Raw genomic sequence first — 22,251 nt, forward strand, 5'->3', positions numbered from 1 at the left:
GTGATGGTGGTGGTGATGATCAGTCGATTGAGCTGTGGCCCTCTGTTTCTCTCGTCCCTTCAGCGACACGCACGCACATACCAGCTTGCCAAATGAACTAAAGCGAAGAGTGAATGTTAGACCGCCTCTATGGAAATGGAAACGCCATTATGTCAGGCTGACTAAGAAAAAAAAAAAAAGGGGGGGGGGGGGGGGGAAGTAATAATATTTCAGATCACGTGACGAGAGGGCTCCATGGGTTAGGGCCGATTTCCGCGCTCGGGATTGGCGTTTTGGTGATCCAATCTTGAGATCCGCTCCTTCTCCATACTCGCTTCTCACTGGACCGACCCTGCAACGATCCATACCCTCTGGTCGGCACATCCCACAAAGGCTCGATCATCAGCTCAAAGCCACCAACGCCAACTGCCATTGGATCCATCCGAAAGCTCACTCTTCGCCCTTTCGGAGCGGAGTTCGCATTCACCTTTGATGAGCAATCGGCTTCTTAGACCACCTTCGTCGCCTCAAGGAATCGCATTCGGACACGCCAGGAAGCGTTACCACTGGACCATTGAAAGGATTGCATGCTCAGCATATCGCAGCCAGTTGCTTCCTAATCCCACACATCAGTTGCAACCGCAGTGAAGCCTGTCCAGGGCTAGCCCTCGTATCGCCTTCAATACACCATCAATCTCACCGTCGCGGCCACTTCCACTCGATAGAAGAGCTTGCTTACCATGGCGTCGACAGACACGCCATCAAGGCGTTCCATGCCCGACATTGAGCAGCTCGCCAGCAAGCTCTCGGACAAGTCGACAGGTATGCATCTAGCTTCGACTAGAAACTATACTTGTTCTGATCCATCGAAACTGACCATCGCTTTCCTGTAATCATTTGCACTCTCAGATGTCAAGGCAAAGCTCGCAATTGCATTCGATCTCAAAGAATTGCTCGATCTCTTCCAGAACTTCGACTATGCCCTCTTCCTGAAACACGTCGTTCCAGCATTTGTCTCTCTGCTCGAATCGGCACCGTGCAGCTTCACGGCAGAGGCCCCAGAGCAGCGTCTTCGCCATATTGTCCTCGAGACGACACATCGTCTGCCTCAACAAGAGATCCTTAAACCCTACGCCGACCCCCTCATGACCGCCATGCTCAAAGTTCTCGGCCAAGATAACGAAGAGAATGCCGTTCTTGCACTCAAAGTCATTATCGACCTTCACCGCTCTTTCAAAGCCGTATTACAGGATCAGGTACAGCCCTTCCTCGAGCTCGTCAAGGAGCTTTACACCAACATGAAGAACACTGTTGAGCAGGCGTTCGAATCCGAAGCTTCGCAGCTCCAAGCACCCGCAGCGACCGGTGCTTCCGGCTCCACCACCGCCTCGCCTGCACCAGCCGCTGCAACGACAGCATCAGCAACAGACGACACAAACGTTGCAACCATCGCACCGGCTTCAACTACTGCCACCACAGCATCAACAGATGCAGTCTCCACCTCTGCCACCACACCATCAGCCACCACACCATCAGCCACTACACCATCAGCCACCAATGCATCAGACTCGACCAACACAACCACCACTGCCTCAACAGGTGCAACATCATCATGCACTCCGGGCGCCTCGTCAGCCACTACCTCTTCCGCAGCTGCGCCAGCCTCAAAGACGCTGCCCAAATCTATGTCCAGCTTCAAGGTCTTGACAGAGTGCCCTATCGTTATAGTCCTCATCTTTCAGAGCTATCGCACCGTTGTTGCACAGGCCATCAATGTATTTGTGCCACTCATCATCGAGAGCTGTCTCTCGCTACAGGCCAAACCGCAGCGCGAGGCTCATGAGGCTGCCAAGGCTAAGGCCGATATCTTTGTCGGTGTCGCACCAGGCATCAAGAACAGATCACTCTACACTGACATGATCGTGGCCCAGGTCAAGACCATGTCCTTCCTCGCTTACGTTTTGCGTGGATCTGCGCCCGTCATGCGTCCTTTTGCTCATGTCCTCCCCGAGATCAGCGTTCGTCTGCTCACAGACTGTCCGCCCGAAGCATCGGCAACACGCAAGGAGCTCCTCGTCGCCACAAGACACGTCCTTTCCACCGAGTACCGCGCTCAATTCGTTGGCCAGATTGATACCCTTTTGGACGAGCGCCTCCTCATCGGCACCGGCGTCACATCACACGAGACGCAGCGTCCCCTCGCCATCAGCATGCTTGCCGATCTTGTCCACCACGTCCGTCAAGAGCTCTCGCCTGCTCAGCTGGTCCGTGTCGTTCATATCCACTCGCAGATCCTTCACGACCCCACCTTGGCGCCTAGCATTCAGACCATGTGTGTCAAGCTGCTCCTCAATCTTGTCGAGACCATCCTCACAAAGCATCCCGAAGGCGCCACGCAGACGCTTGCCTCGATCCTCGACGTCTTCGTCGAAAAGCTCTCCAGCTTGCATCGTCTCCGTTCCGATATGGACCGCATCCGACAGATCAAGGAGCACTCGGACCATGCATCAGCAGAAGCCCAGCGTGCTGTCGATGCCGTCGCCATCGAACGCGGCAAGCCTATCCAAGCCGCAGCCACCATGCTTGACACAGCCGGTGATCCGCTCAAGGACGCCCGCTTCCTCTTCCGCAACATTCTCTTCGGCTTCAAGACCCTCATCCCCGTCCTGCGTCATCGCAACGCCGCCCATCCGGATGGTGCTGTTGCAGGCAAGCTGCTCGTCGATGGTGTCAAGTGCTGGTCGCTCCACGAGGATCGTGATGGCAGGGAGGAAAAAGAAGTGCTCGATCTCTTCACCACAATCTTTATCGATCTGGAACCGCAAGTCTTCCACGAGGCCTTCACAACACACATGCCCTTCCTCTTCCAAGAGATGCTCAACTCGCCCACATTGCTCGGCATCCCGCAGAACTTGCTCAGCAACGATGCAGTCTCCAAGCGCTTTGTTGGCATCCTCTTGCGCTTCCTCGTTGATCGTCTTGAGGAGCTTGGCAAATCCGACAAGAAGCATGCATCCATCAGCCTTCGTCTCTTCAAGATGGCCTTCATGGCCGTCACCATCTTCCCCGAAGAGAACGAGGTGGTCCTGCAGCCTCACCTCAGCCACCTTATTATGGAGTCCATGAAGCTTGCCAGCAAGGCCGATGAGCCGACCAACTATTTCTTGCTCCTACGTGCCCTCTTCCGCAGTATCGGCGGTGGTCGTTTCGAGCTTCTCTACAAGGACGTGCTTCCCCTTCTTCCGGTCCTGCTCGAGAACCTTAATGCGTTACTCAACGCTGCCGAGCCAAGCAGACGCGAGGTCTTTGTCGACCTCTGCTTGACGGTGCCAGTCCGACTTAGTGTCCTGCTGCCATACCTAGGCTACCTGATGAAGCCGCTAGTTCTGGCGCTCCAATCATCCACCGAGCTCGTCAGCCAGGGTCTCCGTACACTCGAGCTTTGCATCGACAACTTGACGCAAGAGTTCCTCGATCCTATCATGGCTCCGTACGCACAAGATATCATGTCGGCCCTGTGGCAGCACCTGCAGCCCCTCCCTCACAACCACCAGCACTCGCACACAACCATGCGCATCCTCGGTAAGATGGGCGGACGTAACCGCAAACTGCTGCAGAACCCACCAAGACTGTCGTACACCTCGCACAAGGGTCCCACCTTCCCTGTCCACTTCGAAGGCAAATCGCAATCAATCACACTCACGCCTGTCACAGAGCTGGCGTTGGCAAACATCCGACGCACCGATCCTTACTATCGCAAGCACGCATTCGAGCTATTGCGGCACACGGCTGCTCTCTTCCTTGATGGCTCCCTCATGGATGCCGATCGCGAGACGGTCTTTGGCAAGCTCATCAAAGGTCTCTTTGACGCCACGCGCTCCGACGACTTGAAAGATGAGGCAGTCCAGTACCTGTTTGGCATCTGCAAGCACGTCTTCCATGCTGAGATCAAGCGCGAGATGCCTTCCTCGTCAGGTGGATCTAGTCGTCACTTATGGCCCATGACCACTTCCTTGCTCGAAGGCCTCACTAACGCTTTGGCGCTGAATGAAGCCGGCAACGATCCTGCGCCGCTCATCGAGTTGCAGCTCCAGATCATCCGCGACTTTCTCACTGCATGTGAGAAGGCACCTGCTACACGACCAGACCTCGGCCACATCGTCATGCACTCGTTCGCCAGCAAGTTCTGCTCTCAATGCTACGAACAGCTGTGGCAGCGAAAGACGGGTGGCTGGCTCGGTGTTGATACGCTTGTGCGTCGTGCAGACCTGGGTCAGATCTGGGTTCGCGACCATCAACTCGAGATCGTGCGTGCCCTCCTCTTCATGCTCAAGGACATGCCCAACGACCCACCCGGCAACATTGACGAGGTCAGCGAGACACTGCTCCAGGTCATTCGACAGGCCTACACGGTTAAAGCACCTGCTGCTGACGGCAAGCCCGAGCCTCCTCTCCCCGAGAGACCAAGCCACCTTACCTACCTTATTGGTATCTTGGTGCCAGAGCTCTCAAGCTCGAACGCGACCGTCCGCACCACGACGCAGACAGCGTTCAAGCTCCTAGCAGAATTGCGCAAGTGCAGCGTCACAGAGCTGTTGACGCCGCAGAAGGATCGTCTGCTCCAGCCCATCTTCACCAAGCCTCTGCGTGCATTGCCTTTCGGCATGCAGATCGGCCACATTGATGCCATCACCTTCGCGCTCAACTTAACACCACCTCTGCCCGAGTTCAACGAGGAGCTGTACCGTGTCTTGACCGAAGCCTTGGCCCTCGCTGATGCCGATGATCAGGCTTTGATCGGACGCACGTCTCAGTACAAGAACATGATCGCTGTCATCAAGCTGCGTGTGGTGGCTATTCGATTGCTGTCGTCCGCAATGGCCTGCGGTGACTTCCTTTCCGCCAAGCACACGCAGATGCGCATGAAGATCATCTCGGTCTACTTCAAGAGCTTGTACTCGCGCAGCGAAGAGGTGGTCCAGGTGGCCTACGAGTCGTTGAAAACCGTGTTGAGCCAACAGAGCAAGCTGCCCAAGGACTTGCTGCAGAGCGGTCTACGACCCATCCTCATGACCCTTGCCGACCGCCACCGTCTCACTGCGTCCGGTCTCGAAGGTCTTGCAAGGTTGCTGCAGCTGCTTACCAACTACTTCAAGGTCGAAATCGGCACCAAGTTGCTTGACCACCTCACCAGTCTTGCCGAGCCTGCTGTCCTGCACCGCGCAGCTGCTGGCTCGCTCCGTGACAACGAGCAGATCAAGACGCTGGTAGCCATCGTCAATGTATTTCGATTGCTACCCGAAGCGTCGTTCCAGTTCCTTCCGCGTCTCACCACCACCGTCGCCGAGATCGAGTCACAGCTGCGACGCGCCGGTCCTACACCCTTCACCAAGCCGCTGACGCTCTTCCTGAACCGCTTTGCGGAGAAGGCCGTCACTTATTTCTTCGAAGGCGACAAGCTTAGCAACCCCAAGTTCTTACGCGTGGTCAAGCTCTCACTAGCATCGGACGATGGACCCGAACTTCGCAGTCAGGTCACTGCTGGACGCGAGAAGCTGCTCTTCCCGCTCTTCACCAACGAAGCAACAGCTGCACAGGTACAGGCCGGTGTCTCGATCGTCCAGCAACTGGTCGAGCGCGACCCCAAATGGCTGGTGACGAACAAAGATATTTTCGAGAAGCTTATCGCCCTCTGGAACAGCCCTGCCAGCAGCAAGCGCAGGCGCGAGGAAGCAAACAACGGCGCCAATAACGCCGTTGCAGCTCCAGCCACTCCTGCTGGCACCGCTACAACTCCTGCCGTCACACGCAGCATCAGCGAGACCAAGCAGCTCATCGAGCTTTTCCTCTCGTACCTTCGCCTCGAACCGCACGTTGAGGCCTACATTGCTCTTCTTGACGCCTACACGTACAAGATTGCATTTGACCTCACCTTTGCGACTCGCTTCATCTACGAGCACCTCTGCATCAAGGCGTCCAACAAGTTCAAGAAGCAGATGTTCTCGCGTTTCCTTACGCTCTTCGAGGACAAGGATACCAGTCAGACGCTTAAGACGCAGGCACTTCGCGTCCTCATCAACCCGATGCTGCTTGCTTCCTATGGACCTCATCCGGCCAGCACGCCAGCTTCTTCGCCAAAGCCCGCCGCAGCCACGGTTGCTGACAAGCCTGCCGCCAGCAGCACGCCGACTGCAAGCGCTGCTTCCACGATGACTGCGGCTGTTCAGAAAGATGGCGATGTGGAGATGAAGGATGCCGCCAGTGATGACAGGAAGACCGAGGCCGCTGCTAGTGAAGCTTCCACCAAGCCGACGGCAGCATCTGAGAGTGCCAGCGCCGCTGCTGCTGCTCCGACGACAGTCTCTTCGACCGATGCATCGAAGGAGAGTGAGACTAAGGACTCTTCCGCACCTGCGCCCGCACCCGCCGCACAGCCGGCCGAAGCCGATGATGTCGAGGTCATTGACGCAGACCTTGTTACGCAGATCGTCAATCGCATGTGGAAGCCGTTCCAGAACCCCAAGCAGGCCAACGAGCTTTGCTCGGACGACGCACTCCGCATCGAGCTACTCCACATGTCGACCATGATTCTGGAGCACTGCTCCGACCACCTCGCTCCCAACGGCCAGCTGAAGAAGGACACGATCAAGTTCGGCTGGGCTAACCTCACAGCCGAGGACGTCACGGTCAAGAATGTCGCTTACATCTTCATCGCCCGCTTCCTCGAAGTCTTTGAGAGTCCTATCAAGATCGTCGGCCAAGTCTACTTCGGCTTGCTCCGTGCTCATCAGTCCGAGGGCCGAAGCATGGTCAAGAAGGCGCTCGACATTCTGGTTCCAGCACTGCCCAAGCGTGCCGGTGTTAGCGAGAACGGTCAGCCGCCACAGTGGGCCAAGTGGACCAAGCGACAGCTCGTCGATGAGGGCCACAACGTCAGCCAGCTTTTCGCCATCCTTACTTTGCTCGTGCGTCATGCCGATCTTTTCTACAGCAGCCGTGAGATGTTTATCCCTCACATCGTTAGCAACCTTACCAAGCTCGGTCTCGTTGCCAACGTCAATGTCGAGTCGAGGATGCTGGCCGTCGACCTTGTCGAATTGCTACACAAGTGGGAGAAGCGTCGTCAAGAGCATGTTCAATCCCAGCAGCCTTTGACCGAGGAGGCCAACACTGACAGCAAGATTGAAGGGGAGGGCGCTCCCGCCGCCAGCACTGCCAAGCGTGGTCTCGACGCACCTGAAGAAGCCGCGACGGTCAAGAAGGTCCGCATCGACGAGTCGGGCATCTCAGCATCACCAGCTGCATCAAAGAGCTCCTCGCATGCTGCGCCCGCGGCTGCCACCACCACTGCGACGCCGTCCACTGCCGCTGCCACCGTCGACGCTGCTTTGTCGACTGCCGATCACGAGTACCTCATGCCCATGAACTTGCGCGAGATGACAGTTGGCTTCCTCGTGCGCTTCGTCTCGCTCTCGATGGAGCCCATCTCGAAGGCAGGCATCGTCTCCAAGGCAGCCAACCTGCTCTCTGAGATCCTCAAGGCTCCTTACTGGTCCGACGTTCAGGTGCGACTCTCAATTTTCCAGCGTCCTCTCATTCACACTGAGATCAACGAGCAGAACACGCCTGTCATCTGCAACGCCTTGCGCGCGCTTCAGATCGTTGTTGAGGACAAGACCGACGCCTACATTGCTCCTCACGTACCCCAGCTGCAGAAGCTGCTCGAAAAGAGTGCCGCTACCGACGAGGTCTCGCTCGTTGAAGCACAGAAGCCTGTGCTTGAGCGCATATTCCGCGTTATCCCTGATCCACCGCCCGAGGAGGATGCTGATGGCGAAGCGGAGATGGACACTGGCGACGACAAGAAGTCCGAGGAGGAGGACGCTTCTGCCAGGAAGGACGTCAAAGACGCCGAGGCCACCGACGAGTTGGCCGCATTCCGCAAGTTTGCCGACAGCCTCATCGCCGACGGTCTCAAGCAGAGCCAGCATCTGTACAGCGTATTCAGCATGCTCGATGCTTGGAGTCAGAGCAAGCCTGAGAAGATCGATGCACACCTTCCCGCCCTCAGCAAAGCCCTGAGCAAGTTGACCAAGGAACATCTCGCTGCCACTGCACCTGAGCCAGCCAACGACTCCAACCTCAAGTTGCTTATGCTTGTTCTTGAGCTGCTCAAGCGTCGGATCTCGAACCTTGGTGATCAGCGACGCTGGCTGCTTTCAGCTCTCGTCCAGCTGGTCGAGCGTTCTTCCTCGCTTGAGCTTTGCCGTTTCTTGCTGTCGAGCATGTCCAAGTGGATCTTGGAGCAGCGCGAGACGTTCCCAACCGTCAAGGAGAAGGCAGGTATCTTGCTCAAGATGATGTCGTTCGAGTCCCGCGACAACGATCAGTTGCTTCGCGATTACCTTGATCTCATCCACGCCATCTACACAACGCCCGCCTTTGCCCGAACTGAGTTGACGGTGCGACTCGAGAACGCCTTCTTGCTTGGATGTCGTCACAAGGATGCCCAAGTGCGACAGAAGTTCATTGACATCTTTGACCGCACACTCGTTCGCAGCGCTGCAGGCCGTCTGCAGTACTTGCTTGGACATCAGAGCTGGGAGTACCTCGCAGAACACTACTGGATCAGTCAAGTGCTTGACCTCATGCTTGGTTCTGTCGACACCCACTTCCCTCTGCTGACGAACAGCTCAATTCAGCTCGCCAAGGGTGGAAGCAGCTTCGTACCAACGCTCAAGGCTCTTCAGGTCGGCGACATGATTTCGTCGATCCGTGCGCTTCTGTACACGGACCGCGATCTTGCTCACCAGATCTTCGTATCCTTCTTTGCAGCTGCTTGGCGCTCGATGACCCGCAAGGACCACGACGACATCACACGCGCACTCATTGGCGTGCTAACTCGCGAGTACAACCTGCGACAGGTGAGCAAGCGACCCAATGTTGTTCAGACTCTGCTTGAAGGTGCGCTTGCCTGCAAGCCGCAGCTCGAGTTGCCTCCTCACGTTGTCAAGTACTTGGGCCGTAACTTCAATGCTTGGCACACCTCGATCGAATTATTGCAAAACCTGCTCCGCTCTCTTCCCCGCCAAGACGATGCGATTCGCGAAGCAGGCCAGGATGCCCTCACCGAGCTCTACGCCGAGCTATCGGAGGAAGACATGTTTTACGGCCTCTGGCGCCGACGATGCGTCTACGCCGAGACCAACAGTGCCATCTCCTTCGAGCAGATTGGCATGTGGAACCAGGCTCAGGTGCAGTACGAGACGGCTCAGATTAAGGCGCGCTCCGGTGTGCTCAACTTCACCGAAGCCGAGTACCACCTGTGGGAGGATCAATGGGTGTTCTGCGCTCAAAAGCTGCAGCAGTGGGATATCCTCACCGACCTTGCCAAGATGGAGGGCGACAACGACTTGTTGCTCGAGTGCGCTTGGAGGCTGTATGACTGGACTGCAGAGCGGGAGACATTGGAGCAGGCACTCGAGAGTCTATCGAGCAGTGCAACTCCACGACGGCGTGTGTTCGAGGCCTATATGGCTTTGCTCAAGTCGCAGTCAGGGCAAGACAAGCCTGCCGAGTTCGGCCGCATCTGCGACGAGGCGATCCAGCTCACGCTCAAGAAGTGGCATTCGTTGCCCACAGCTGTCACTGTCGCACACGTGCCGCTGCTCCAGATCTTCCAGCAGTTTGTCGAGTTGCAAGAGGCCAGCACCATCTTCGCCAGTCTCGCCAACACCAACGCTACGAACCTTGATCAGCGCTCTGCTGAGCTAAAGGCTCAGATGCAGACTTGGCGCGAACGTCTCCCCAACTTGTGGGACGATATCAATGCCTGGTCCGACCTGGTCGCTTGGAGGCAGCACGTGTTTGGCGCCATCAACAAAGCATATTTGCCGCTCGTCCCCGTCATTCAGCAGCGCGATGGACAGAACGCATCCACCAACTCATACGCCTACCGTGGCTACCACGAAACAGCCTGGATCATCAACCGTTTCGCCCACGTCGCACGCAAGCACTACCTCAACGACGTCTGCATCTCGTCGCTCACCAAGATCTACACCTTGCCCAATATTGAGATCCAGGAAGCGTTCCTCAAGCTGCGCGAACAGGCCAAATGCCACTTCCAGAACCCGAACGAGCTCACCCAGGGTTTGGATGTGATCAATAACACCAACTTGATGTTCTTCGCAGCTCCGCAGAAGGCTGAGTTCTTTACGCTCAAAGGTATGTTCATGTCTCGTCTTGGGCTCAATGACGAGGCGAACCATGCGTTTGCTACGGCGATTCAAATGGATCTCAACTTGGCCAAGGCGTGGACAGAGTGGGGCCGATACAATGACCGACTGTTCCGTGACAGGCCCAACGAGTTGTCGGCTGCTGGTAATGCAGTCAGCTGCTACTTGCAAGCGGCGGGTCTGTACAAGAATGCCAAGGTGCGCAAGGTGCTCATTCGCGTGCTTTGGTTGTTGTCGTACGATGACAGCAAGGGAACCGTTTGGTCGGCGTTTGAAGGATTCAAAGGCGATGCACCTATTTGGTACTGGATCACTTTCATCCCGCAGCTGTTGCAGAGTCTTAGTCACAAAGAGGCTCGATTTGCACGAAAGATCCTCATGTCGATCGCAAAGACCTTCCCGCAGTCGTTGTACTTCTACTTGCGTACGACCAAGGAGGATTTTGTGGCGATGAAGAGGCAGTCGATCATGGCTGCGCAGCGTGCAGCTCAGCAGGCGGCTCGTCAGCAACAGGCTGCGGCCGCTACCAATGGCAAGGCCGCAACTGCTGGCGCCGCAGATGCAAGCAAGCCTGCTGGAACGGAAGCACAGGCTACAGGCAGTCCTGCAAAGGCAGACAGTGCTACTCCCGCACCTGGAGGTACTTCAGCTGCTGGCTCGGAAGCCAACAAGATGTCTGCACCCACTTCGGCTACTCCAGCCGCTGCGCCAGGAGCACCCGCAGCACCAGGAGCGGCTGCCGCCACCGCTGCAGCAGCCAACATGCCCCGACAGCCATGGGAGTACGTCGATGAGATCCTCAACATCCTCAAGACCGCCTTCCCTCTGCTCACGCTCACGATGGAAAACATCGCCGAGCAGATTCAGCAGCGTTTCAAGCCCACCAACGAGGAAGACATCTATCGTCTCACCAACGCCCTCCTCAACGACGCTCTTCAGCAGTACATCCAGCGTGCCGTCTCACCTAACGACTCTGGTGTCCTCCCAGCCTCTTCTCAAGCCAACGTCATTCGTTTCGCCGAGAACCTGCCACCTGGTCCACTTAAGACCTCGTTCGAGGAAGACTTTGTCAAATCCAAACCCACCCTTCGCGATTACGTCTCTAAGCTTCAACGCTGGCGAGACCGATACGAAACCAGCTTGGACCGCAGACCCAGCAAGCAGCATCTCGAGCATTGTTCGCACTACCTGGTTGAGTTCCAGCATCAGAAGTTTGACGAGGTCGAAGTACCTGGTCAGTATCTCAAGTTGGAGGATAACAATTCGGACTTTGTGAAGATCGCTAGGTTTATGCCAGTGTTCGAGATGGTCAGATCGTCCGGTATGTGTACTAGGAGGCTGACGATTTTGAGTAACAAGGGTACTACGCATTCATTTGCAGTGCAGTTGCCTAGTGGAAGGTACTGTAGGAGGGAAGAGAGGATTTTCCAGTTGCTCAGGTTCTTCAATAGGATCTTGGAGAGGAGGAAGGAGACGAGGAAGAGAGGGTTGGCTTTCCATGTTCCGTTGGCCTTGCCGTTGGCTCCGCAGGTGAGGTTGATTGACCATGATTCGAGTTTCGTCAGCCTACAGGATATCTATGAGAGGCATTGTGAGGAGATTGGAATTGGAAAGGACGATCCGGTAATTGCTTGGGTTGAGAAGATGAGGAGTACTTGGGATGGCGGTAACTTGGGACCGAATGCTGGAGCGAGCGCACCGACAAGAGGCAACGTCGACTTCACCAACCTCCGCATGGACCTTATGGAAGAGATCTCGACCAAGTACGTCCCCGACACGGTCTTATCTCGCTACCTCACCCGATCCATGCCTTCTGCATCGGATCTATACATGCTTCGCAAGCAGTTCACACTGCAAACCGCGGCGTCATCCTTCGTCACCTACTGTCTCTTTGTCTCGAACCGTCTTCCGAACCGGATCCACATCAGTCGCTCCTCTGGTCAAGTGGCAATGTCGGACGTCGTTCCCACGTTCAACCCCACCGCACCCCAATTCAAGTCGACAGACCCAACACCTTTCCGTCTGAGTCCCAACCTTCAAAACTTCATCGGACCGGTTGGCATCGAAGGCGTACTCACATCTGCACTCATGGCTCTCGGTCGCACACTCACCGAACCTGAACGAAACCTGGAAGAATACCTCGGGATATTTGTTCGTGACGAGATGAACTTCTGGTTGCAAGGAGCGCAGAGACAGGCTCAAGCACAGGCGCAAGCTCAAGGTGGATCTGCGGCTGCACCGACGCTCGTCACGGAGGCGCCAAAAGAAGTCGTTCTGACGAATGTGCTGGAGATCGTAAAGAGGGCAAAATTAATCAGCTGTAGACATGAACTTGACAAGTTGCAGACCGGAGCCAACGGTACTACGCCCGTAGGTGTGGTGGCGACAACGCCAGTAAGCTCGGTTGTGTTGGATCTGATTAATTCGGCTAGCAACCCGTCCAAGTTGGCGTTGCAGGATCCTACGTGGGCTCCATGGTTGTAGGCGCAGTCCATGCAGATGTTTTGATATGGTGTACAATAGGATGTTTCATGTTTCCCGCTATCATAGCATGATGTTTGTCAAGTCTGGTGATCGTGACAAGTTAGATTGCAGGTGCCAACAGGACGGAGAGCCTTTTGAACCGGAACATCACTTCTTGCTCGTAGAAAGCTTCACTGTGATCCTACGACTGCTTCGACGGGGAGTATTTTGCTTTCCTTTCTCATCAGCCCATGAGGTCTCTACTTCCGGCTGCACTTCTTCGGGCTTGACTTGCTCTTCTAGTTCAATCTCATCGTCAGTGGCTGACTTGACATACTGCTGTCTGCCTGATCGACGCGAGCTTCTTCGCTGAGGCATCTCTGTCTGTTGCGCTTCCATCCTGGGTTTTGCCCATGCAGTCGAGCGTCTGGGTCGCTTGACACTGGTCGGTTCTTGCACTTCCACTTTCTGTGGCAACCTGCGTTGACGCTTGCCTGCCGGAGGTCGAGTGGCACGAGTTGGGCTAACACTAGAGTCGGACTCGTCGTCGTTAGCATCTCGGCCCGCATTGGAGGCTAGCTGAGCGAGCGAGACGATTTTACGTTTGCCTCGAGTCGAGGGTGCGGTTGATGGAGCGGATTCAACAGCAACCTTGGGTTCCTTTTCGGGATGCATGTCAATGTTCAAGTCCTCGCCACCAACAGCATCCTCTGTGGAAGCTGCATTTGAGGCATCTTCTTGAGGCGCTGTGTTCTCTTTTGGCGCGAAGAAGCGGCTCCTCTCTGCCTGTTCATCAGTCTTCTGCTCTTCTGCAGCTTTCTTCTGCGATACATCTGTCTTCTTCGAACTTGAACCAATCTTGTCTCCATATTGCTCCTTAACACGTTTCGCAATACGAACAGCATTAATCAGCTTCCTCCAATTTTTCATTGCACTCTCCATCTTCTTGGTCTGCTGCTTCAACGCATCTTGCTGCTCCTGCTGCCAGAAAGCTTCTTGCACGAGCTCTGCATTCTGCTGTGCAACCACGACGCCGGTGATTTTGGGCATACCGCGCTGTTTGCGGAACTCGAAACCCGTGATTGCTTCTGCGTACGGAACGCCGAGCTTCTTTGCTACTTTTGCTACACCAGAGAACGGAAGGTGGACTGCTCCGGCGGGAAGCATCGATGGAACGAAGAGGTCGATGTTTCCGAACCCGTTGGTGGGGATGGTGCCATCCGATCCGACAGGTGGCGGCTCGTACAGCTTGGTCTGAAACTCAGCGTAAAGACCTTCCTGGGCAACCTCGCGACCTTCGAGTCTAGCCTGTTCCTCAGCTCGTTTGTTTGCAAGGGTATAGCCGCGTGCTTTGACAAACTTGAGCGCGACTTCACCGTCTTTCACGACCCGGCCCTCGTTGTACCACTGACGTGAAGACCGCAGTGTGAGGACGTCGGACTTGGAGAACACGCGTGTGCCTTGGAAAGTGGCAATCTGACGTCGAGGGAAGATAACCTCGTCTCTCTTGAGAAACTTTTCGAGGAAGTAAATGGGGTGGTCTTTGAAGCCGTTCATGGATGAGGGCATGGGCTCACGGGAGCTGTTGTCTTGCAGTTCGGCGTCCTCCATCGCATCACGATCCAGCTTCTGTGGGCGATGAATGGCACGCCCTACCTTACTCCACCAATCTTGCTCTCCCTTCGCACGTGTTGGCGGCCGCAAGCGAGAAACTCGGGAATTGAGCGTCTTTGTGTATCGTGCAGTAACGTCTCGAGCATACCCGTCCTCCTCAAAGGCGACGACGTAGATGAGCTTGTTCTGACGATCGAAGGCAGGTGGCTCCATGTGTCGGTTGCCAGATGGACGCACAAGAGATCGAACAGGGTCGACGGTGATCCATTTTTGATAAGGCTTGGAGAAGACTTCGACCCACATCGTTGGAGGCGCCTGCAGGTCGACTGGATCGGCTGTGGTGTCTTCGCCGGCAATCTCAGAGTCCTTGAGCTGTTTGGGACGGAAGGACCGCAGCTTGACCTTGTGTTCGACCTTGAGCGGGGCCTGGAGATTCTTCCATTTTTCGGGACGATAATCTTCATCCTCGTCTTCATTACCGTTGCTTGCCACATCATCGACATTGATTGCTTCGGACTGCCTTGCCTTCCCCTTGGCGCGTGTCGAAGGGCTGGCGTTGGTCTGTTTGCCGGCCTTTGTCTGAGCATTGGGAGCAGATCGACTGGAAGACGCATCTGAGGCAGAATCATCTACTGTGATCGGTTGGTTGCGCTTGCCCCGAGGACTTGGCTTGCCCGCAGCGTTCGAGTTCGCCTTGGCACCTAGCACAGCCTTCTTGGCTAGATCCTCCGTGTCTCTTGCTGCTGGACGACCCCTGGGAGAACTATTGTGTTTGCCATGACTTACATCACTCGCCGTCGCTTCCTCGGCGGAAGACAGCGAGTCGACGCTGATGGAACGTTGCGAGCGTTTGCTACGTGCAGCCGATGACGCACCTGATGCGCTATAGTTACCGTCCTCGTCCGATGTGAACTCATGTACCGGCTTAGAGGTGAATCGGCGCGACCCTGAACCCTTATTCTTAGCTCGCAACGGGTTAGGCTTCTTCTCGGCTTGGCTGCCTGGTTGGGCAGTGTTGGCGAGCTTGCTGGCACCCACACTCCATGACAGTGGTTGGGGACTCACTACGAGTCTTGCGGGTATGCCCATGGATCGACACAGGGCACAAAAGAGCTGTGCGCTCGTCTCTCTCGAGCCTGATCGTTCCTGAGCGCGCTGCTTCAGCCCTGCTGGGGAGTCAATCTGCTCGGATGCTGGCAAAAGTCGTAGATAGATCGGACGAACGGCCGATCCTGGGGCAAAGATGGTGATCTCCATTGCTTTACTTGGCGGCTTGAGAGCAGAAGAGCTGTTCTGATCTATTGCCCGTGCCTTGCCTTTGCTCTTACTCCGTCCATCAGCCTCGGCAGCGCTCTTACTCTGAGGCTCTTTAGCTTCCTTGTAGCGTTGTTGCTCCCTTCGCTCGCGGCGATGCCTCTGTTCTCGCTCAGCTGCGGTCTCCACGATCCAACCATCGACCCGTCTCCCTGCACCCGGGATGACACCTGTTGCAATATCTTGGTCTGGCTGTCGCAAAGCTGAGTCGGCTACCATTGTCGGGTCTAGGCGAAACCTTTGAGACCACCACCGGACCAGGTCGGAGAGAAAGCTCTCGAACATGCGTATCCTCTCGCGTTGCTCTGTAACCTTCTTAGGATGAATCGACCGCAGCTTAGTGACAAGATAGTCTGGAACCGATTCTGCCAGAGTGTCGCGAAGGTCTTCGTCGTTGCACCACTTGTTGCGAACTCGTGCATGTGCGAGCATGGAGAGAACCAGAAGCTTGTGTGCCGTGATACGGTTCTGTCGATCGCGAGGCGTGAGAAAGTTGTTGGACTTCTGTTTGGGCGTGTCGGCCTGCTTGAAACTGCGGCTTCCCATTGAGATCTCGACACCGCGATGCTGGCCCTTGCCATCCTTGAAGATCGGGATAGCCTTGGACCCTGAGGCATCGTTGCCAGCACCGTCATCATCATCATCATCATCATCATCAACTCGTTCGCCATCATCCTCAGTTGTTCCATCACCGTACTTGGCTTGGATGTCTCGATAGGCGGCTGCGTACATGTCTTGCAGGTCCTGAGCTGACTGATCTTGGTCCAGATCGACATCTTCCATGTCGAGACCTTCGTCGTCATCTTGGGAAGCATCGGCAGCATTGTAGGTATCGGCGACTTGCACATCCTCAAATTCGAGGTGCATATCTTGGTGTGTATCATCCTGATGCCCCACAGAGCCGTCTGTGGACACCTCGATGACATGCTGCGAAAGTGGCTGCTTTGCAGCCTTAGCACTCGGGCCCGTGCGCCGGGTTGGGGCAGCTGCTTTTGTTCTTGAGGTCATCTTTGGAGGCTCAGCTATAGAAGCAGCGCTACTATCGTCTGAAATGGATTGTACTTCGAACACCTCTTCTGGATCTGCTTCTGGGCGATGCAGGTCATGTGAAAGCGTTGGCGGCTTTCGAGGTTGTCGTCGGGCCGGTCTACGCGGGGAACTCATGGGGACGCCTTATCCTGAGTTGCTCGTTTTGCGACATGCCAAGAGGCATCTTTTGTGCGAGCTGATGGGATCAGCGTCGCTTTTGCTTGTGGTGGGAGTGAAGGTAGGAAGCTGAATGGACGAAAGCAGGCTCTCGGGCAGAAAGAACTCAGCAGCAAAGAGTCGTGTCGGCAGTTGCTCCACCAACTCAGCCTTTGCATCCCGGAGGAATTTCCTCTCGTCATTGTCTGACTCAGCTTGCAAACAGGCGAAATAAAGCTCTGCTGTTAGACCGCCCGCGTCGACATAAGCGGAGACTGTGGAAAAAGGTCAGGTGACAGTCCATGACGGTTGTCCAAGAGCGCGAGTGGGCACCAGCTGCTTCCGCTTCGAAACGGAAGAGAGCAATGTCTCGCACCTTGCTTGCCTTATTCCCTCCTCACAGTCTCCAGGCCACAGTCTAGAACCACTCGATTCTGTCAGATGGTACATTGAAACTGCAGATGGCTGTTTTGATGGCTGTTTTGAAAGTAAAGCACAAGCATGGCAGGGAAGTGTTGCGGTACTATGGAGTTCCAAGCTGGTTACGAATCAACTTGTCCTCCAACATGCTCGGCTTACCCAATTGGGAGATGAGGCTACAATTTTACATCTTTCCTTGGACCTTCTTGATGTTGGTGGTGGGCCATTCGTAAGAGTCGTTGGTTCGCTGGTAGCCATAGCGAGCAATGAAGTCGTTGAGCGAAGCGGGACCACGGCTGCCGTACTCGTAAGGTTCGTTCTTGATCTTACCAGCGTCAATGGCGTGGAGGAGAGGAGTGAAGATGGCCCAAGAGACGTCCAGCTCGTCGTCACGGACAAAGTTGGAGTGGTCACCGTTGAGTGCGTCGAGGATGAGAGCCTCGTAAGCCTCAGGAATGCGGACCTCGGAGAAGCGTTCCTTGTAGGTGAGGTCCAGGTCGGCAGGGAGAGTAGCCATCTCGAGACCGGGCTTCTTGGCGTTCATCTTGAGGTAGACGGCCTCGTCTGGCTGAATGCGGATGACAAGCTCGTTACGGGGAATGTTGTGGAAGAGACCCTGTGGTGTGTCCTTGAACTGAACGCGAATGGCCACCTTGGCCTCGTCGAGGGCCTTACCTGCCTTGAGGATAAAGGGGACACCCTTCCATCGCTCGTTGTTGACATACAGTGCAAGTGCGGCGAAAGTGGGGCAGTTGCTGTCCTTGGGCACAGTGTCGTCGTCCTTGTAGCCTGGCTTGCCGTTGGCAGCAGTGTATTGGCCGATAAGAACGTCTTTCTCTTCAATCGCGGGAACCGACTTGAGAACTTTTACCTTTTCGTCACGGATGTCTTCTGCAGAGAAAGACTTGGGTCGTTCCATGGCAAGCAAGGAGAGGACCTGGGACAAGTGGTTCTGCTGAATATCACGGATAATGCCGAATTCGTCAAAGTAGCCGCCTCGGCCTTCAGTACCGAAAGGCTCTTTGAAGGTGATCTGAACGTTGTCGACAAGCTTGTTGTTGAGGCCAGCATCGATCAAGGGGTTGCCGAAACGCATGATGAGCAAGTTCTTGACCATCTCTTTTCCGAGGTAGTGGTCGATACGGAAAGTCTCCTCCTCCTTCCAGAGACCCTTGAGGGCACCAATCATCTCTCGGCTGCTCTCAAGGTCCTTGCCAAAGGGCTTCTCGATGACGATACGGTTGTTTCCCTTTTCGGAATAGCAGTTCTTCTTGAGACCCTTTGCAACGACAGTGAAGACGTTGGGAGGCAATGCCATGTAGAAAAGACGGCTGGGGTGATCGTGCTTCATCTCGCCCTCGATGCGCTCCATCTCCTTGTTAAGGTTCTGGAAAGGGGCATCCTCGTCGTACTGACCAGAGATGTACTGGCAGATCTCGAGGAAGTCTTTGACATCCTGCTTGCCCTTGTCATCATCGACGTTCTTGAGGTGACCAGTGACCTTGTCTGCAAAGGTGTCCTTGTCCATCTTTGTTCTGGCATAGCCGATAATGTGGGTGGTCTGGGGGAGGAGACCAAGACGGAAAAGGTTGAAGAGGGCAGGGAAGGTCTGTTTGGGAAAGGATAGCAAGAAGCAACAAAAAAGTCAGCTCATGTCGAATGTGGCGGTGATCGAGATGATGAGAGTAGACATACCTTCTTCTTTGCCAAGTCTCCCGAGGCACCGAGGACTGCGGTGGGCGAGCACAGAAAATATGACGGAAAGAAAGAGTGTCAGTACATATTATCTGCCAGCATCGGCTTGACTGAGCTGTGATGCATCAGCGATGCGTTACTCACCTACGATGATGGTATCATTGTCGAAAGCGGGGGCGTTGGAGGAAGGCATGATTGCTTATGGGTTCGGTATCCAATGGAACGTGCCTAGTAGGGTTTGCAGGGACAGACAAGTACTGAAAACGTAAGACGATGGGGAAGATGATTAGGCTTGACCAGAGGAGCCGCAAGAACTAGTGCGTCCAGATAAGGGATCCTTGGTTCGGGTCGAGGGTAGATAGCCTGTATTGGTTGCGACCGAGATGATTGCGACCGAGGTGATTGCGACAGTTGCGAGTGATCACGGATGTGTTTGGATGATGGAAGTGTGGCAAAGAAGAAACATGGGCGACGGACATAAGGATTGCCATGGCTCCCGGAACATTTGCGAAGAGTCACAGTGCAGCAGCCACAACGGCAACAATAACAACTCCACCTGCGCACGGGCCTACAGTCACAGTGACACATGCTCACTCTTTTTTTCAGAGCGAGTTGTCGTCACTGCAGATTATTTCCTCGGCTTTTCCAAGATCGGGTTCGGCTTTTCCATCGGGTTGCCCGATCTGATCAGGCACTGATCAGGCACGGTCCTGTTCGCGTCTGTTGACAGAGTGAACCTGATTATCGAGCTAGCAAGTACCTATTTCTGTCTATCTTTCCCATCCACAAAGAGCACAATTTGAAAGTGCAACGAGCAAGAGCCCTTTGTGTCTCGCAGTGGTGTGTCTGTGCGAGTCTCCAATCGATGGATAAGAGACCGCTCAATGCATGCAAACGCAGAGAATATTTGTTAGATCTTTAATTCACACACAAAAGTGCGCTCCTCTTCCTCCACTTTGAGCTAGCTTCCTTCGACAGTGCCAGACGTTGCATTGCGTTGTGAGAGGCTCTCGAATTGCGACGCTGTCAAGATCGGCTCAAGCCAGCACCTAGTCGACGGTACCGGCTGATTTTACCAACTCATCTGGAGATGGCAGCCAGATCGGGAAGCCACAGCTGACTGGCAGGGCAAGCAAGGTCTCTTCATGATTAATCAGGCAGCGAGCCCAGTGTGCGGCCCCGGCTTCGAAGTTCCGGATTTCTTGAAATCAAATCTCTGTTAGAGCGTCTCAAAACGTCGGCAAAAATTATCCTGCTTCTCCTTGTCAAGCGCTTGACTCGCCTGCTCGATCGCTGTTGCAGGCCAATAATTATCCGGCAAGTCGAAAGGTCAGACCGCTGCGCCACCGATACCAAGTTTGAGCCAATGGCAACTGCCTTTGGCGTAGTCGTGGCTTAGTCGTGGCCTAGCCGATTAGACCTACGATGGCTGAACTCGCTCACCCGCTCTGGCTTCCAAATGATAGAGACCATCATTGTGCCAGCGCAAAGTTGTTCGAGGTGGTTCTAATGGAACAACGAAATGCCTAAGTCTTGTGTGTTTCGTGCGTCTACCCTGTGGATGGGACCGGGGCATGCTAACCTGTCAGCCAGACGGGAGCAGGCAGGGACAAAGCAAGGGGCCATGCAGGGGTAAGGCCCAGGCTCCTAGCTCCTCGACGTCGGACATTCGATATGCCGATCACAGGCCTCCAACAAAAGTGACGCCTTGGCTGCCACTTTGAAATAGCGCTGATCATCCTTTAGCCCTGTCGCCATCGGTGCTGTCACCTGCTGGCACATGCTTCGCAACATTTCTGCTCGTGTCTGAGCAACCAACTTGGCGGATGCCGTACATGGAAGCCAATCAGATGCTATCGCCCTTGTCGTCGCATGCTCTTTGTCGGGATCGGAATGCTTGTCCTCAACATCTCTACAGCTGCCATCAAACGCTTAGGTCGCTTGCAATAGTGACACGACGCCGGTTCCCCATTCGGCGCACGCAACTTGCTAAATTCAGCCGAGAGGCTCGAGCTCAGCGAATTGCGGCTAGCATGATGGAAGAAACTTCCTCCATGCAACATCTCTCAGAGTCCTTCCAATCTCGACACTGCATTTGCGTAGTGTTGGGCTCTAAAAGGCAGGTACCCGAGCCCCGGTCATTCTTCGGTCCTTGTTTGTTGCTCCATCTCGAATGTTGCCGCAGTGATAGACGCCATGCTTCCGGTCCAGACAACCTCATAGAGCAGGGACCGTTTTAAGCATGCTCAGGCCCTTTCCGCTGGCCCACTCGAGTTCAAACGAACAAATCCTTTCGTCTTTCCTTGAATCTCAGCTGCACAAGTACCATGTCACCACATTAGCCAGCCCAACTTGATATCCTCTCATGTGGGGCTCCCTCGCGTTCGAGAGACGATTGTTCTTCACCAGCGCCATGAACAACTCCATCCTGCTTATCCGAGCTTTCATGCTTGCTGCAATCTTGCAAAGCGAGGCAACTCTTTGTGGTGCTAGACTCCTGGCGATATGCAAGCTTGCAAACCCGAGTGCTTCAGCACCCTCCTGGCGTCCGTGAGACACGGTCACGTTCACGATGCATAACGATCACCATTGCATACCTCCAACAATCCCAGCTGGGCCACTACCGCCGGTCTCTGCTCCTGAATAATTGCAAGACTCCCAAATCTCAAGCCTTGAGCCTACTGATCAAGCCAGTATTGCCCATAAAAAAACTCTTAAGCCTATGGACTGTTCGCCTTGATCAAATCTGATGAACCTCATCAAGCACAAGCCGACAAAACTCCAGCCGGATCAGCACTAGCTTAAGTCCCAGCTTGGTTCATAGTCTCGACTATGGAGCTTTTGACAGGTTCATCTACACACCTTGTCGCACATCAGGCACGGCTCTCGATTCATCGACGCTCTGCATGCTCATCCGCAGCCCACCTGCTGACCAGTGCAGCAAAGAGTTCCCGCCGGGCCAGCTCCCGGTCCTCTCGCACATTCCCCTTCTTTTGGCGTACGAGCGAGCTTAAGCACTGGGTCCGAATGCTATCTTGGTACCGCCTTACTGACTGCAAGCCATTGGTCATCTGACAGCCATCTCCAAGGTCCGCATCTGCTAGATAAAGAGCCTCGGCCGGAATCGAGGTCGCGTCGTCTGCTCCTTCTAGCCACCTTCGCTTCTTCAACTTTATCCTCTCACCGAACCAAGCTGTTTCGCAACAGCAACCAACTATCTCTGACAGGTTAGTATCATCTATCAGCTCAGCTGTCAGAACAAACCGGTCACATGCAGCACACACACATTCGACTTTCCCTTTGTCGCTCGTCCAATCATGAAACAGCAGATATTTCGCCTTTTCCC

At 54.9% G+C, this 22,251-nt stretch overlaps 3 protein-coding genes across 3 annotated transcripts; 1 reads left to right on the plus strand and 2 right to left on the minus strand.

Moving 5' to 3' along the window:
• Nucleotides 1–719: 719 nt before the first annotated feature.
• Nucleotides 720–12,698, plus strand: UHO2_06038 (uncharacterized protein; the record flags this gene model as incomplete). The annotated part of the gene is made up of 2 exons (XM_041557752.1): nt 720–801; nt 889–12,698. 2 exons carry the CDS (start codon nt 720–722, stop codon nt 12,696–12,698), a joined length of 11,892 nt encoding a protein of 3,963 aa, XP_041413686.1.
• A 147-nt stretch (nt 12,699–12,845) lies between these two features.
• Nucleotides 12,846–16,769, minus strand: UHO2_06039 (uncharacterized protein; the record flags this gene model as incomplete). The annotated part of the gene is made up of 1 exon (XM_041557753.1): nt 12,846–16,769. One exon carries the CDS (start codon nt 16,767–16,769, stop codon nt 12,846–12,848), a length of 3,924 nt encoding a protein of 1,307 aa, XP_041413687.1.
• A 625-nt stretch (nt 16,770–17,394) lies between these two features.
• Nucleotides 17,395–19,098, minus strand: UHO2_06040 (putative ZWF1 - glucose-6-phosphate dehydrogenase; the record flags this gene model as incomplete). Its single annotated transcript, XM_041557754.1, has 3 exons — nt 17,395–18,819; nt 18,906–18,940; nt 19,050–19,098. 3 exons carry the CDS (start codon nt 19,096–19,098, stop codon nt 17,395–17,397), a joined length of 1,509 nt encoding a protein of 502 aa, XP_041413688.1.
• Between the last annotated feature and the right edge of the window lie 3,153 nt (nt 19,099–22,251).

The sequence above is a fragment of the Ustilago hordei genome (genome assembly GCF_900519145.1).
Source record: "Ustilago hordei strain Uho2 genome assembly, contig: UHO2_contig_16, whole genome shotgun sequence".
NCBI classification, from domain to species: domain Eukaryota; kingdom Fungi; phylum Basidiomycota; class Ustilaginomycetes; order Ustilaginales; family Ustilaginaceae; genus Ustilago; species Ustilago hordei.